An 18,495-nucleotide genomic window follows, 5' to 3' on the forward strand; every position below is an offset into this window, starting at 1 on the left:
AACAGTAGTTCTGAAAGACATCCTTGACTAGAAAGTATTTTAAAAATAGGAGCCAAATCCTATGCAGTAGACCAGTAGGTGTCAAAATGGAACCCACATTTCTATGCTTTTTTATCTTGACTTATTAGGATTAATTATAATTAACTAGGCATTTTTACTCAGCTTTTACATTTAGCAGAAAAGAAAATTTGGATTATTTAGTTTTATTTACTTTATGAATCTATTCTGAAATAGCCAGATCTAATATCCTATTACTAATGTCATTTAGTTACATACATTGTTTTGAATAAGTTTACCTTAGTAGGTACAACCTACATGTGAATACATTTTGGTGGTTGAATAAAAATCTTCATGAATTTTACTTTTAAAGATTGTCTATAGAGTATACACGTTTTACTCATTTTAAGTTCTTCATTAAAAATCTCAATTTTAATGAATCTTTAGAGCTTGGAAGTGCTGATGTTTCTAATCAACATGTCAGAAAAGTTTTTAGTATGTATCCCCCATCCTATCCTGAAGCCAGACTTCTGAGCTGCCTACCTGGAATGTGTGTCTGTCCGCCCGAGGTTAGACATGCCAGTTTTTGAAGGTTAAATTGACTGTCCAGTTATCTTATCAGTAAAGGCAATCTGACTAAGTATTTAAATATCTGTTGGTCACTATTTTATTATATCTCCATTCCTTCTCTCCTCCCCATTTTGTCATACTTCCTTCCAGAGCATCTCTGATCAATATTTGTGTGTTTGTTTCTTACACTAAACTTTCTTCCCCAGATAACCTTACCTAATACATTCTTCGTTAGATTATTTGTTTCTTTTGATTTTGGCAAAATAATAATAATAATAATAAAGGGGGTTGACTTTTGTGGCATAAATTTTTCACTTATTTTGCCAACCTTTGACCAAAGAAAGAGTAAAGCTCGTGTTCACTATGGACTTACCAACCTGCTACGTATGGCACTTCCAGATATGTTGGGAACCTATCCGGCAAAACTGTAACCAACTAGGTATACATATGGAAACTTTGAAATACATATGGAAACTTGCAGGTGTATATAACCTTCTGTACACTCAATATTAATTTAAATTTTATGAGAATCCACCAGAAATTTTAAGGCATGATCTTTATCCATAAACAAGTTAATGACATTTAATTTTTTGTTAAATAGGAGCTATTAAATATTTAAATGTATGAATAAGTGAAATGGGGAGAGGAGAGTGTATTGGTCAGGGTTCTCCAGAGAAACAGAGCCAATAGCCAAGAGAGTATGGATCTATACAGAGACAGAGATGGATTTTTTTTTTTTTTAATTGAGATATAATCTCGCTCTGTCACCCAGGCTTGAGTGCAGTGGCACGATCACAGGTCACTGCAGCCCCGACCTCCTGGGCCCAAGTGATCCTCCCACCTCAGCCTCTCAAAAGCAGGGACTACAGTTGCAGGCCACTATGCCCAGCTAATTTTTTTTATTTCTTGTAGAGACTGGGTAATTAAAATTTTCTTTTAGTCCTGCTAACCTGAAAGAGGTTGCTTGTTACATCTGTGGGTTATATTCAGCACAATGTTTTTCACACCATACTTTATGAGCATTTGATGAAGGTCAGGGGTGGGGCCTGGATAAATCTGCCTAAGAATACCTTTGTTGGTAGTAACTATCTGTACATGGTCATGTGTCTGAATCAAATAAACTGTAATATTTGCATATTACTGAAGTTTCGGTGTAGGTGCCTACGTTAGTCGGTATTTAAGACACAGGGTTAGTGAAGTTAATCCTTCCTGTTGGTGCTGTGGACATGGCCTTGCACAATGCTTTCTGGTCACCTTCTCCCCTGAGGAGGACCTCGGCACCTGTTCAGCCTCACCTGGGGCATATTTCTGTGCTCTCTTCCTGTATGGAACCCTCCCGAGACTGAGGATGTCTTGGTGTGAGTTAGAGAAAGTTCTGCCCACCTCTCCCTCCAGGCAGATGCAGCTCCCCAGGCCTCGACTTGTTAAACTAATCCCACCATCTTCAAGGCCAGGCCAACCCACATTTCCTGACCAAAAACTGATTTTTCTCTCCATTTCACGACTTCACTCATTGAAATATCAGCAGCTCTGGGTGTGTGTTTCTGGCTGTTTATGCTGGACTCAAGGCTCAGGGATGAGTTCAGGCTGGGGTCAGCCCCTTAACTGTTGTCCAGGGCCTTCTGTGCAAGACACAGCCACCCTGTCTGTCTCCACCCGCCGGCTCTCCCAACTAGACATTTTCAAGAAACGAATAATTGGCCATACGAGTATTCACTATGTGTAAGGTGGCAAGAGTTTTGAATTTGTTTCACCAGATGTTTTGAAATATTTCAACTGATTAGAAAAATATGGATGAACTATTCTGGGAATGTCACAAGACCCAAAGACTTTCTGAATGTGTAACTTGTTAAAAGGATTCTGTTCTTTTCCTAAATTTATTAGATTCTGTTCTTTTCCTGGAGACCACTGACAAGATTTTCTCTTTCCAAACAAAACAGTTTGTGACTCACATATTAATACTTTCCAGGTGGAGATGTATGTATCTGAACGCATGGTTAATAAAAAGTTGTACTTGTATTCCTTGAGGAGGGGGAGACTTAAAATTTAAAATTAGTTAATGTGTTTCAGATAGTTCAGAAACAATACAGAAAATAATTTCTTTTTTAGGAGCAAAGTGAGGGCGGGTGGGCAATCAGCGCTTGGCCATCGTCATTAGCAAAGTGCGCTGTCTTTATTGATACCAACTGTTTAGTTTAAACCAACTGTTTAATATTGCCTTATTTGGCTTCTGTTTATATATTAAACATCACCAAGTAAAAGATAGCTCTGCCCACAAGAGAGAAGACACTGTTCCTTTGTATTCACACAGCAGATAAAAAACTGAGCAAAGCATTGTGTTTGTAGTCTGTGAGTCTCTGACTTGGTGAATGGACTAAACAAGTTGGTTTTTAAGTAGTAACATTTTTGTTTATACTTGAACCTTCAATCCCAGCGTGCCTTGGGTACACAAGCAGGCACACAAGGGTTGTTTCATGCGCGCTGATCTCTGTGCCTGCTGAACGGGGCCACACCTGCACCCTGGAGACACAGGCCTTTGAAGTTCCATTGGGATGTTTTTGGCAAACAGTCAATGTTTGTATTTGATCTTCAAATCATATCTATTCCCCCTCCTTAGAGTGATGCCGCATGCTGGATGGTAACAGTTTTCGTCTGTGCCTCCACATAGCACTTCTTGAAAGCAGTCTTCAGTGTGGACTCCTCTGTTCAAAAAGAAAACCCTCCTGTGATTTAGTCCACGGCTTAATCTTATTCATGCGTTCTCAGGTGACATAAGAAACAGTCCAGGACTAGTTTTACTTTGCCTCAAAGCAAAAGTGTTAGCGCACACACTCACACTCACACCTCACACATACACACAGATTATTTTGGCGATACTATGGACTTGCTTCAGAAGACATAGCATCAGCCTGCTGTTTGTTGTCAGGACAATAAACAAATCGGTTAAATGGATTAGTTAATTAGAAATAGCACATAGTCAACAGTCGTTACTGACTTATTTTCAATCAATTTAACTTGTAATGAAAACTGTTTCTTTTCCAAAGCACAAGTCGAATTTTATACAATTGTAACACATATTCACCTGGTTTGCTACTGTTTCTTCTGTAAGAAGGAAGGTATCTGTGTTGCTGGAGAAGGTGTGCTTTTTTCATACTGGTTGATAAAATTTTAATTTAGAAACTTAGTCTAAAGAAAGCACCGTTAGGCTTTGTGAAAAAGGGGAGTGGGAAGAACCAAAGAGCTTAAAAAACAAAAGATCTCCTAAAACTAGTAGGTGAGGTCAGCAGTTGACAGGATATGAGATCAGTACACAAAATCAATCACATATATTAATCATTATGTATTAACAGTGAACGTGTATAAACCACGATTAAAAACATAACACCCTTTCCAATTTCTCCAGGAAAATTAAATAATTATACACTTAACAAAACATGTACAGAATCTGGAGGGTGAAAATGAAAAAAGATACCGATGAAAGAAAAAGAGACTTATAATGTTCACTTATTGGAAGATTCAATATAATACAAATGCCAGTCATCCCTAAGGTGATTTATAGGTTTAGTGTAATTCCTGTTAAAATCTTAACAATATTAAGACACATATGGAAGCTTATTCTAAAATATGTATGTAAGAGCACAGAACTTCTAATAGCTAAAAAAAAACACACACACACAAAAGAAGAATAAAATCAGAGGAACTACCCTACCCATATTAAGGCCTACCATGCAGCTAGAGTAGTCCAGACATTATTGTCTGAGTGACCCAGACATTATGGTGTTGGTAGACAGACACAGAGATCAAAGAAAGAGAAGGGAGAATGCAGAAATAGACTCACACAAATATACTCACACACAAAAAGGTGATTTTTTTGGCAAACATACAAAACAGTCGAGTGGAGGAAAGATCAACTTCAACAAAAGGTGCTGGACAACTGGGCATCCATAGGCAAAACAAGCAAAACAAAAATAATAAAGCAAAGCCAAAATCTCACATATGGAAAAAAATCAAGATGATCAGAGACCTAAATGTAAAGCATAAAGCAATACAGTTTTTAGGGAACAAAAGAAGGAAGTATTTGGGATCCATGACTAGGCAAAAAGAACTTATGCTTGACATCAAAATCCTAATCCACATTAGGAAAGATTGATAAATTATATGACATCAAAATGTAAAACTCTTATCTAGAAGACTTCATTAAAAATATTATAAGACGAGGTTCAGGCTGGCAGAAGATATTGCAACCTTCATATCCAACAAAGGACTAATATTTAGAATCTATAAACAGCACTCCAAATTAACAGTAGGAAAATAAAAACTGTTCTCGTCCACTTAGAAATGGGCAAAAGACATGAAGAGATATTTCACCAAATATGAATATACGGATAGCACATAAGCATGTGAAAAGGTGTTGAGTGTCATTAACCATTAGATAAATGCACATTAAAACCCTGATAAGATACCACCACATACCTATCAGAACAGCTCATAAAAAAAAAAAACTGTGACAGCATCAAATGCTGGTGAGGATGTGAAGAAACTCACTGCCCCATGCATTGCTGGTAGGAATGTAAAATAGTGTACAGCCGTGCTAGAAAAGAGTTTGACAGCTTCTTATAAAACTATAGATGCTGCTACCCTATGACCCAGGTATTGCACTTCTTGGCATCCGTCCAAGAGAAATGGAGGCATATGTTTACACAGATACCTCTATGTACTTGTTCATAGTAGCCTTATTCATAAAAGCCCCACTAGAAACACTCTAGATGTTTCTCAGACGGCTAAGTGGCTAGACACACTGCCGTGTGTTAACACTGGAATACTGCTCAGCAGCAGACTGGAACAGTTTAGCTGTACACAGCAGCCTGGATGAATCCACAGAAAACTGTGCTCCCAGTTTTTGATTTAGAGTTTGGTAGAGCTTCTGTTTTTTTCTCCCTTTAGAAAAATTTTCATTGAGAACTTTATAAACTTGATAACAGATGTAGGGATGATTTAAAAGCATTACCTTCCTCAAAACATTTTTTTGTTTGTTTACTTTAAGTTCTAGGATACATGTGCAGAGCTTCTTTTTCTTATGATTATATATAATACTTTTTGATTTTCAGAAATACTGGGGAACATGGAAAAGAACAAAACAGAAGAAAATGATTGGTATGCACCATGAATGCCTGTCTTGGAGAAACCCGTGTAGATGCAGATTCTTCCAGATGCTGTCTAGTCCTTCCTTTTAGTTTCACTTGGTTTTCTTGGGACTCTTGTGGCTAGCTCATGGGGAGACAGAAAAAATGCCAAAACCTCATGCTATGAAGTTAATCAGTGGAATGTGAATTAGGTATCAACCTAGAGGCCATGGAGAGCTGGGAGGAGTGGGCATCTGATGATGAACACTGTGAGGGCAAAGGCTGTGGGGTTGGCTGGGAGCCTTCCCCAGGGCCTATATTTTCCCCAGGACGTCCCTGCCAATTAAATACCTGTTGAAATTATGTTCTCAAGTGGCACTTTTCACAGCAATTATGACTTTTATGTGATTTGACGCTTTAAGAACATAGAAGTTTATTTTTCCTAGAATTTGCCTTAAGGAGAAATAAACATGCTTAAATAATTGGTTAAAATTTGGAGAGAAGGAATGAATAATGTATAAATTAATGAACAATGGTGATGTAGACAGATTTCTGGTGAGGAAAGATATTAACTCTTCTCCTTCAGCTGCCAACTCAACCCAACACTTAAGGTCAAGACACCTCTTCACTGCTTAAAAAATACAACTATGGGCCTGGCATGGTGATGCATGCCTATAATCCCAGCACTTTGGGAGGCTGAGGAAGGCCAGATCACCTGAGGTCAGGAGTTTGAGACCAGCCTTGCCAACATGGCAAAATGCCGTCTCTACTCAATACAAAAATTAGCCAGGAGTGGTGGTGGGCACCTGTAGTTCTAGCTACTCCACTCAGGAGGCTGAGACAGGAGAATTGCTTGAACCTGGGAGATGGAGGTTGCAGTGAGCCAAGATCATGCCATTGCACTCCAGCCTGGGCAAAACAAGTGAGACTGCCATGTCAATAAATACGTACATACATACATACATACATACATAAAACTATATATAGTTGATATCAGTGTTACTAAAATTTCTATGGAGTTGGACCACCAAATTTCTACAATGTTTTTATCCTTTTTCTGTAAATGAAATGTAGGAGACGTTAGGAATTGCTGACTTTCAGGAGAGCAGAACAGCAAGACCTTCCGTGTATCCCATCCGCCTTGCAGGAAACTCCTAACTAAGCTTGAGAGACGCTGGGCTCCAGGGCAGGACGGGGGTGTGTTGGTCCGCCGATGTCAGGCTTCACAACTTTAAATGGACTCCAGTGCCCTTATTTCTGAAATAGGTAAAATAATGGCTCCGTTTGTGAATTGTTGTGGAGACTAATAGAGGAAGTGCCTCAAAAACATCCAGTGGAGAATTTGGCCCATCAGTATCAAGAAATATTAGTTCCCATCGCATTTCCCTTTGAGTGGAATTAAACAGTATTAATCCATCTGTAGTTTTTATCCATCTAGAGCACCCATGTTAAGAGTCTTCTACCCCATGATGGAAACAGCAGACAGACTATTCCCTTGTTCTGCCAATCTTTTAAAAACAAAATAGCAATGACTCTTAAATGCTCTCTGAAATTTCTGACTCTGCACATGGAGATATGTAGATGTTGCCAGTGTTCCAAGAGCCAAAGAGGATAAGAAAATAGGCTTAAGCTATAGATGTATGATTTTGACTCATAGAAGAATAGTATAGAAGACATTGAATATTAAGTTAAAGGGTCTGAATGCTAGAGGTTATGTGACCATGAATCAATATGGGGGCAAAACTGGAAACTCTTAGATGAAACCCTTCCTTTGATTCATCTAGGATGGTTCTCAGCCACTGTATTGAGATTAGTGGGATAACATCTGTGGAGGTAAAGCGAGTCCACTGGCCACTGGGAAGTCAATGACTCATTACCCATCATTATTCTTACCTATTTCAAACTGTTAAGAAAAAAAAAAAGAAAAAAGTCTGGGAATGCCATTGTAACATTGCATCGATGATTGTCAACTTTCAGGCAATTCACATCAGTATACAACAGCGAAGTGTGAACTATGATCTTTTCCTTTTACCTATTTGTTACTTTTTTCTGTCTGAAAAGTATAGAAAAGCATATTTCATGGTTTAAGATGGTTAGTGGCGCAGTCATTTATTTGATTAAGAGCTTCATTAATGACGGAGTACACTGACTAAAAGTTGCCCACATAGGCAAGATATAATCATTCCAGGAAATACTCATATTCCGTACATGCATTGCAACCTGAGTGTAGGAGGCATACCACATGCAATGTCTCATTTGTCATTCACAAAACCACTGTGAACTAGAAATGGAGAATTTTTAAATCTATTTTTAATATATTTTTACTCTGTTTTACAGATAATAAAAATTTAAATGTTTGGGTTTTTTTTTTAATTGTCAAATAGTACTTAAATATGTCTCCAGATTCTTAGTTTCCATATTTTACCATGCATATTTTCCAAGTTTTTTTTTTTTTTTTTTTTTGCCCTTATGTGAGATTTCATGATTGAGTGATGTCAAAGGGAAAATTTGTATTTTTAATCTCCAAAAATAAACATGTATTTTTTTTTATTCTGGTACTAACCTTCCCATTTTAAGATATAGTTTTGCTGATAAGTAAGAACTGCATTTCTAGTGAAATCATCCTAGATGCTTTTGAATAGTGGGAGAATTTTAAGTATTGTGTAAAAGGCATTGTGTTTTTTTCTTCGTCTTTATGACAAGTTTTCTGGCTACAGAGGAAAATGCTCACAACCAAGCTGAAGGCATCTTTCCTGCCATCAGGCAAACTGCCCTTTCAAATTGTCTGTTTTGAATTGGTTCCCACCTGACCCATTACCTAGTTAACAGACCTGTCTGCAACTACCAGGATTTCTTCACGGGGTTCACAGGGCTTCATCTACCCAAAATTTAACTGCAATAAAAAAGCCGCTGTATTCATACTTCCTCATGGAGTGGGTCACAGCTGCTGTAAATTCTAGGCTAAAAAGTAAAACACAATGGAAGATGGGAGGTTTAAAGAAATACTTAAGCTAGCTGGTGCAGGTCTACGGGGAGCTTACTAATTGATTACTTATCAAGAATTGTAAAAGGTTTTCTTTTTTGCCCATTTGACTCTAATGATAACAGGAGCCAATTGTTCTTTGCAAGACAAGTGGCCCCTCAATGGAATATTAACCTGTGCAATGATCAAGGAAGTCAGAAAAAAAAGATAATGTCAGGAAGATGCATAGAAACCTACTGTAAGGACCAGAAGTATGGAGAGGGGTTACAATTTTTTATCATTAAGATTTATCACTAGGGCCAGCGTGTGGTGGCTCACACTTACAATTCCAGCACTTTGGGAGGCCAAGACATGCAGACTGCTTGAGATCAGGAGTTCAAGACCAGCCTGGGCCACATGGCAAGACCGTGTCTCTACTAAAAATACAAAAAATTAGCCAGGCGTGGCGACATGTGCCTGTGATCCCAGCTATTCGAGAGGCTGAAGTGGGAGGATCATTTGTGCCTAGAAGGCAGAGCTGCAATGAGTTGAGATCACACCATGCCATCCAGCCTGGGAACAGAGCAAGACCCTGTATTATAATAATAATAATGATGATGATGGTGATGATAATAATAATAATAATAATAAAAGGTTTATTACTAAAGGTTTATAGATTGCAGACAAAAGGACCCTCTGACCAGCTTGCTCATCCTCCATCAGGCATTTGAGGGGCCCTAGAGGAGGTGACCCCACCCCAGGAGCTGGTCTCCACCGCCACCTGGGCACGGCATGCTGCAGCATCAGCTCAGCTCCTGCTGCTCCCTGCTTCGCAACTGTGTCCCTTCTCCGCAGCAAATGTCTTAGGTTCCCACGACCTTCACTTGGTCACCGAAACCTCAACCTCTTTCTCTCCTAGAAAAACCAAAGCTACAAGCATTGGTTGCTCTCCTCCCCTGAGATGGCACCAGCCTTCAGGGTCATATTTGTCCCCTTACCTGGCACGTCCTAGAAAGTCAGGTCGTTTCTGCAGTGAGAGGCAGACCCTCCCCTTGCACCAACTCCACACCCTCTCCTTACCTCATCCATTTCCCCCTCTTCAGTACTCTCCACGGCTCCCTTTCTTGAAGTTTTTTATGCGGGTTTTTATGCTTCTACCTCAGCAGGTTCATATTCCAAAGTCTTCCCCACACCCCACTCCAGCCCCTAGATTGTTCTTCCAACCTCAGCCGAGATTGAGGAAAAAGACATTCCCACAGACCCAGCTCACATGGCCATTGCGATCTGCTTCTCCCAATTCCAAAAAACATTCCACTTGTCAAGGGCATAATTTCCTTGTTTCTGTGGTCTCTTTTCCATCACTATCATTCAGTCTTAAAGGCACCTTTTCCAGCCAGGCACAGTGGCTCACACCTGTCATCCCAGCATTTTGGGAGGCTGAGGTGGGTGGATCATGAGGTCAGGAGTTTGAGACCAGCCTGGCCAAGATGGTGAAACCTCGTCTCTACTAAAATACAAAAATTAGCCGGGCGTGGTGGTGTGCGCCTGTCATCCCAGCTACTCAGGAGACTGAGGCAGGGGAATTGCTTAAACCAAGAAGTAGGAGGTTGCAGTGAGATCGTCACACTGCACTGTAGCCTGGGCAACAGGGCAAGACTCCGTCTCAAAAAAAAAAAAAAAAAAAAAAAACCTTCTGTTTTAATGACTCAAATTTCTTGTAACATTCTTACTCCATCTTGGACACTCCATTCTTTCCTCAGCCCTAATTCCAGCATCTCATTTTGTGTGAGCTCACCCTCTCCCATGGTTTTAGCCTTCTGCATGCTGATGACTTCCAGATCCTATTATCTAGTGTTTTTCTGAATTCCAGATCTTTATAGCTATTATTTCTTGGGACTACATTTAAACTTTAACAAGTAGTTTAAAGTCAATGTGTCTAATATCAAATATAAGACTTTATCCTTCCAGAAACCTGTTCCTCCTCTTGAGAATGTTTTCCAGTTGAACGGGCCCGCAGTCCACCCTGTTTTCCCAGATGGAGACTTGCTACTCATCATGAACTCCCCGCTTTCCACCTCCCGGTGCCCAGTTCACCCCCTCGTACTGCCAGCTCTGCCTCCTCCCTTCTCCTCTCGCCATCCGTCCTCTTCTTCACCACCACTGGTTTCTCACTGGGCCACATGCTCCCCTTACTTGCCTTACCTCTTTCCAGGTAATCTTGCCCTGGGCTACCAGCATATTCTTTCCAAGGCACCAACCTGGTCGTACCACTTCTTTGTTGCAAGGCCCTCAGAGCTGCCCGCCACTTCCAAGACATGACAAACTCTTTTTCAAGCTGTACAAAACCCTGGCAACTTCTCCAATCTCATCAATCTTTGCTCATCTCACCTTAGGCTCCAATTTTGCACACATGGATATATTTCCCCCATATGCATCATACTTGACCAATTCTTTCTGCTTTGTACATGTTCTAATTATTCCAGGGATAAGCTGAAAGCCTGGGAGTTGCTTGGCAAAGTCTTATATGGCAACTCTTAGAACCAAAACCTGCTTTTCCCCACCGTGTTTCCTCATGGTCCACTTCTGGGTGCGGCCCCTTCCTGTACACTTATACCTGGAGTCTGTCTCTCTGATTCTATCTCCCTTGTCTGTGCCCCTGCATAGTTTATTCTGCTGTTGTTGAGTCCTTTTCCTTCATATTCTCAGCTGCTTGGTATTGCCTGTGTTAAATAGGTGATTCATGCACGTTTGTTGAGGGAAAGGAGTAAATCAATGGCATAATCAACCATCTCATTATTGAAAAGTACCAACAAGGAAAAATAATAACTTACTATAAATTAGGCATCTTTAGTTCAGATATTAATTACAAAGCATATGATAGAACCTGTCAAATTTTTATATGAAATATATGAGTCACGGCCAGGTGCGGTGGCTCACACCTATAATCCCAGCACTTTGGGAGGCCGAGGTCAGGAGTTTAAGACCAGCCTGACCAACATGGTGAAACCCTGTCTCTACTGAAAATACAAAAATTAGCTGGGCATGGTGGTGCGCACCTGTAGTCCCAGTTACTCAAGAGGCTAAGGCAGGAGAAACGCTTGAACCTGGGAGGCAGAGGTTGCAGTGAGCCAAGACTGTGCCACTGCACTCTAGCCTGGGCGACAAGAGCGAAACTCCATCTCAAAAAAAAAAAAAAAAAAAAAAAAAAAAAAAGACATGAATCACTTGTGACCTTCTCCTGTCACAAGGAAAGGTGCAGCAGCTAAGATGAAAACCGAGTAAAGGAATGTAAATATGTCCTGGTACAACAAGAACTAACGTTTCCCTTTCCTGAGACATCATGTGCTGTTCTGCACCAAACGCTTTGAAAACATGGGGACACCATGTCCAGGTGATTCCCATCATTGTAGAGATCAAATATGGCAGAAGTGACTTTTAACCACAGAAGTCTGACCAGAAGCCAAGCGGTAACGTTACACGCCTTGTCTCCTAACAGGTATTTGAACCAGACCATGCAGGACGATGCGTCCACAGGGGAGCGTTCTCTGAACAGGGAGAAATTGGCTGTTTTGAAACAAGCCCTGAATGTAGTTGGCTTCAGCAACTTGGTGAGTCATGTCATAAATATTTCACTGAGTAAATCAACCTTCTACTGATTTATAAAAGTTATTCATTCAGAAGTATTTACTGAGCCCCTATGACATTCCAGGTGTTGCCGAGGACACTGATGATTCGGCAGACAATAAGCCCCAGTCCCTGCCTCCTAGAGCTGACGTGCTAGTGGGGGCAGGGGGCAGGGGGCAGGACTTAATCCACTTGTTGAGGAAGAAGGGAACTAGGAAGAAAACAGAGCAGTCAGCAGAGAGTGACAAGAGGAGCGGGTGCAGTTTTCAAGAGGGTGGACAAGGAGCCCTTTCCCAAAATGAATATAATATATACATTATATATTTTTTAATATATAATTTTAAAATATTTAAAATATATTTTAATAGATCATAAACTTTATAATTTATAGATTATATTTATAAAATATAATTTAAATTTTAAATATATAATATTCAAAATATATATTTTATATATGTATCCAAAACAGATCAAATAACTTTATATTTGATCAACCCATGAACAAAACTGATAAACCTGAAGTAACCGTTCGTGTTAAGAATCACTTGAAAATTAACATAATCACCTTGTTAAAACATCTTCTTGAACAATGTAAATGTTTCAATATTGTTATATTTGAATGCACAGAATTGCCAAATACCTCCAAGCATTATGAAGCTGAAAAATTACACTTTAAAACTTTTAGACCATAGCCGTGCAGTAGAACCATCTCTGATGATGGAAACGTCGGTGACCTGCTCTGGGCTGTACCACACGGTAGCTTCCAGCCACGTGTGGCTCCTGGACACTTGAAGTGTGGCTAGTGGACTGAAGAAATAAATGTTTAATATTTCTTTATTTTAATTCATTTAAATTGACATAGCCATGTGTAGTTAGCGGTTACTGAATTAAACAGCACTGTCCGGTGAATAAGACATAAGAAATGGTCTCAGGCTTGAGAAAGACCTCTCAGAATTCCCTTCAATCTCTATTTCCCAGAGGCATTATCTTTGCCTCCATTCAACATGGTGGTATTTTGGATTATGGTCAATTTACAGGCAATTCCTCATGAATATTTAATATAATATCACAGGGATAACTCAGACATGCCACTAGTACACAAGCCCAGACTAGGTCACAGATTTAAAGTTGTTCTTTTTATTTTTCTGAAGCCAATACGTGGGGGCAGTGAGTGGGTGGGGAGGGTGGAGAGGTCCACAGGGGGAAGAGGAAGGAAGTGAGGCTCACCCTAAATCAGTGAATGCGGGGGCACCTTGCTGCACCCACCCTTGCCGTGTTGAGAGACTGGAACTCGAGGAGCCCGCAATCACGTGGCGTCTCATTCTTTTTGGCTCTGATTACCCAGCCTCTGTTTTTCTCCTTTACTGAGTCCTATCCACTGGCACTGTTCTGTCTTTGCACTTGCTGCTGTGGTACTTTCTTGTTTTGATATTTTTCCCTCCTTCCATGCCTGAGATGTCTGCTTCCTCATAGGAAGTGAAGCTAGAGATATGGATAGAAACCATTCTGCCAACATACCAGTTGCCTGGAAACAGGGCTTTGAAAATTCATGACTGATCCTCAAAGGCAGGGCAAGCAAAGTACACTTTCTGACTAAGGTAACCCAGGGAGACTCTTATAGCCTTCTTGGTAAAAGTAGTAGGTACACACTAGCAAAAACCATGAAATTAATTATTTCATCCTGACCCTGGGAGTGACTTGAATGAAGACAATTGAATCCACTTTAGAGGGATGGATTATGTCCAGTAAGATTCAAAGGATGGTATTTCTGGGCCAGTGAGTTCTTGAATCAATGCTTGCGATTGTGGTCCTGAGAGATCTGTTCGTAACCGTGCCTCCAGCTCTGCTGTCTAGCAGGGTGGCAGGGATGGCTGCTCACTGCGCAGAGACACAGAATCACAGCCTCCTTTCTGCTCAGGAAGGAGTTTATTTTTACTTTTGTCATAGAATCCAGCACACTGTAATGCACATTATAGTTATTTTCACAGTTCTGTCTCCATCACTAAATTATGAGATTCTTGAGGACAGTATAGATTCTTCAGCTGTCTCTCCAGAGGTGCCTATCTTGCAGGTACCAGTACCTTTCATGAAGACTAATTGATTAAAAAAAAAAAAAGCTGGGCATGGTGGTGCACGCCTCTAATCCCAGCACTTTGGGAGACCAAGATGAGAGGATTGCTTGAGGCCAGGAGTTCAAGACCGACCTGAACAGCATAGCGAGATCCCCATCTCTGCAACTGTTTTCAAAAACATTAGCTGGACACTAATTTTTGCCTGTAGTCCTAGCTACTCAAGAGGCTGAAGTGGGAGGATCACTTGAGCCCGGGAGGTCAAGGCTGTAGTAAGCTATGATTGTGCCACTGTAGTCCAGCCTGGGCAACAGAATGAGACCCTGTCTCAAAAAAAAAAAAAAAAAAAGGAAAAAAAATAAATTGGCAAGTAGTTAAGTAGTTTGAGAGGCTTGAATAATGCCATTTTATACAGCATAAGTAAATGAAATTTGAAAAACAAATTTATGATTTACGGATTAACTGAAAACATTTTTATATGTATATGACCTTCATAAAATATTATTATACCTGAAAATTAGAGATCATTCTTTTCAATGCTCTCGTTTTAAAATTGGTAAAATCTTACCTTATTATGAAAACTACAGGCTCTGGAGGAAATCGCGGAAGTCTCAAGAAGTGTATTGTTTCCACTGTATATTTATAAAGCACATCAGCATTGTTCTTAGAACAGCTCCCACAGTAGTTATGGAAGGAGTTTTTGTTCTCAAATTACAGATTAGGAGACTGAGAATGGAACAGGCTATGCCACTCGCCCTTCACAGGGCTCAACCTGTTTTACTATTGATATCATCATGCTAAATATTTGACATTCTAGAGAAGTACAGTTTAACTTGCAGCTTTTTCTTGATTTTTCATTCTTGCCAAAAAATGACTATCCAAAATCAAATTTAAGGTCTCATTTATTTCTTTATGCAGCGTTCCAGATTCTCTTTCAGCACTCTCTTACTTCCTGCTACCCTCTGCTCAAAGATAGCTCTTGCCAACATCCATTTTTTTTCTGTTTTCCTTAAAATACCTTAAAAAACAATTAGCATTTTGTGAGTCTAGGCACGGTGGTTTTCATTACGCCTCCTTTAGTTTTTCCTGGAGAAGTAAACAATTTTGTAATCATCATGTTAATTTATCTCTTAAGAGAGATAGCAAAGAAATGAACACTATAATGTAGGTTCTTGAATGAAGCGGCCACAGCAACTGCAAAGTCTAAATAGCATCCAACATGAGCCTGGAGAGGAGGGGGAGTGAAGTCTAACCTTACAAGTGAAGTTCAGCCAGTCAAACCCACAGCACACAATTATTCATTTTTGTTATGACGATTATCTGTAAGCTGTTAATTTATATCAGAATATTATTTCCTGACTCTCTTATATTTCAGGAACAGAAGCATTGATTTAGAGAAAATATGCTTTGAATTATGAGGTTTTGATGTTGAGGTAGAGACTAGTAGTTTTCTTGCCATAGCGAACATTTGGAATCTGCAAACTCACAACCTCGTTAATAGGGTCATCATTTTTGTAACTTGCTTTTAGATATTTAAACATTTTGCCTTTTAATCTTTCTTCTAAGCACCCTATTCATTGTCTCTGTTTGTAAAACGCATAGGAGGTGGAGAATCTGTTTGTAATTCTAGCAGCAATATTGCACCTTGGGGACATTCGGTTTACTGCCCTGACTGAGGGGAACTCCGCCTTCGTTTCTGACCTCCAGCTCCTGGAACAAGGTCAGTGGAACTTGACCTTCTGACATTCACCACATTGATGTGCAATTTTGTAGATCTACCAGTAGAGGGCGACATAGTACAGAAAAGCCTGTTGGCGTAAACCCTTTCCTCTATAAGTAGAATTCAGTGAGCTGGGAAAATTGTCTACTTTGTTTTTTCTTATAATCTGTTGTGGAAATGAATAGCAAGATGTACTTTTTTGTTCTCATTCTGTGCACCACGTTACCAACACTGATTCTTTAGCACATACTTGTGTTTGTTTATATTGTTCTAAGTACCCTTCACCCCACCACCCAGTGTATTTTGGAGGCATGTTATTAGCTAAACATTTTAAACAGAATGTAATTACTTCCCTTTCAAAGATCTTGCCAAGAATCTCGCTCTTTGAAGCTGCCTCTTTAGTCGCTCCCAGATTTTAAAAAATACCTTAAAACCACAGATTGTCAATAAACAACATATCTTCACCTATATCAAAGAGATTTAACCAGGAACTTGGAAAAAAACAATTCCATACCATCTGTCAGGACAGGGAGGAAAAAAATCTGCTGTGATTTAATGCACAGAACTGTAAGAACTCGTTAATATTTTGATTAAGATGTTTCTCTAGTTGAATTTGACAATTACAGTAGTAATGACTTTTTAAAATACTCATGTTTTGTAATGTGCCTATATAAGACTTATCAATTATAGCCATAAAATTCAATGTTCTTGGAATCAAAAAATATACTAACTTTATGTTTATAATGCTGATTTAATTTTAGTGGCTGGAATGTTACAAGTATCAACAGATGAGTTGGCATCTGCCTTAACAACTGATATTCAATATTTTAAAGGTATTTTTTTTATACTCTAACATCTTTGTGCAATTTAGAATCAAATATGAAAATTAAATACAGTTTGACCTGTCCCCACTTAGTGAAACTATTTCTATGAATTTAAGGTCAAATGAGAAAAGCATTATGAGCCTGTTTGGTCATTTGATGTGACTATAGTTTAGACTCTTTATAGTCCTGAGAGACGATTTTGCCTAACTGGTCACCCTTTCTAGATAATCTGTCATCTTAGAAAAACAAAACCATCAATCCAAGAGGGTTTCTTCAAATAAAATATTGGATCCATTTGCATGTGTGGTGCCATGCTGCACTCTTCAATGAAGGGCCGACCTTTTCCTGCTACCTCATTGGCTAGAATAGCTGTCATTTATTGGGCATTTATAAACTGATAGGCATTGTGCCAAGTCCTATAAAAATTGTCGTGTTTGAATTCTCACAGATTGCTCTGATGTGGGCATTACTATTTCTATTTTAACGGAGGGGAAAACTAAAATTCAAATAAGTTAAATGACTTTGAACCTCAAATCACTAGTAAGTGACATGTCTGGAATTAGAATCTAGTGCTGTCTGACTCCCAGATGACATGCTTAATCTCTGTGCTACATGCATCTCTACTCAGTGAACAAAGAGAGTGGTTTTCCCACATGATCTTCAAGTACTCACTCTAAATGATGGCCTTATGTTTTCCTCTTTATTGTGATTGTGAGAACTCACCATTCATCTAACCTTTTTTCTCTAAATCTCTACTATTCTTCCTCTATGACCTTTTGGGCCTACTTGCAGGTATTTAGGTAGGTGAGTCATGATTCCTGCCTCACTCTTACTCTCAGAATATCCCCAAACTTAATGAATCTCCCTGTTGTTCACTCAGTTGCCCAAAAGTTATCCTTGATAGCTCTTTCTCTTCCAACTCCTCCATTCATAGGTCAGACAGACGCCATGAATATCTCCCATTCCTACTTCCTACCCTTCATTTTCATCAGCACTGCTGAATTTATCATTCTTTCCCTGCATTACAGCAAGACACTCCTATTCCTCTTTTATCTGGCCTTATCTCAACTTGCCCTCCTTCCACACTACTTCTGAAATAATCTTTCTGAAATGCAGTAGGCATTTCAGGAATGAGGCCAACAGTCTTTCAAAGATAGACCAGCTCGTCACTTTAGGTGGCTTAGGAGGCCCCACTGGCACCCTTGCCTCCTGCCACACTAAGCATCTTGAAGACATTGTTCTTCTTCGCACCTTCTTTTGAGAAACATTGAGCTCCCCATTAGTGTCTATCATTTCCTCTGCTTGCACCACCCTCACTTGCTACCACCACCCTGTGGGTGACCCATCTGCACTCCTCAGTCACATGGCTCTAGGAACGTCAATTTCACAATGTTGTAAATGGCCACACCCACTTTCACTGACTGCCCTTTCGCCTTGTGTTGTTCCATCTCGATGACCTTGAACTTGTACCTCTCTGACTACATTTTCTGCCAGTATCAGTAGATATCCTTCCTCACCTGTGCTTCTAACAGACTGAAAACGCTTCAACCCGCATTGCACATGGACCCCACCCTGTTTCTAGTCTCTTTCTTTGCCTGACATGCAA

At 39.7% G+C, this 18,495-nt stretch overlaps 1 protein-coding gene across 4 annotated transcripts in view; it reads left to right on the forward strand.

The window, feature by feature from the left end:
• Positions 1-18,495, forward strand: part of MYO16 (myosin XVI) — a 702,722-nt gene that overhangs the window by 436,827 nt on the left and 247,400 nt on the right. For all 4 annotated transcript variants that reach the window (XM_073014491.1, XM_073014490.1, XM_007960876.3 and 1 more), the window contains exons 17-19: positions 12,149-12,260; positions 15,948-16,065; positions 16,827-16,898. In XM_073014491.1, the coding sequence (XP_072870592.1) occupies positions 12,149-12,260; positions 15,948-16,065; positions 16,827-16,898 (302 nt within the window). The remainder of the gene's footprint in view (positions 1-12,148; positions 12,261-15,947; positions 16,066-16,826; positions 16,899-18,495) is intronic.

The sequence above is a fragment of the Chlorocebus sabaeus genome, chromosome 3 (assembly GCF_047675955.1).
Source record: "Chlorocebus sabaeus isolate Y175 chromosome 3, mChlSab1.0.hap1, whole genome shotgun sequence".
NCBI lineage: Eukaryota > Metazoa > Chordata > Mammalia > Primates > Cercopithecidae > Chlorocebus > Chlorocebus sabaeus.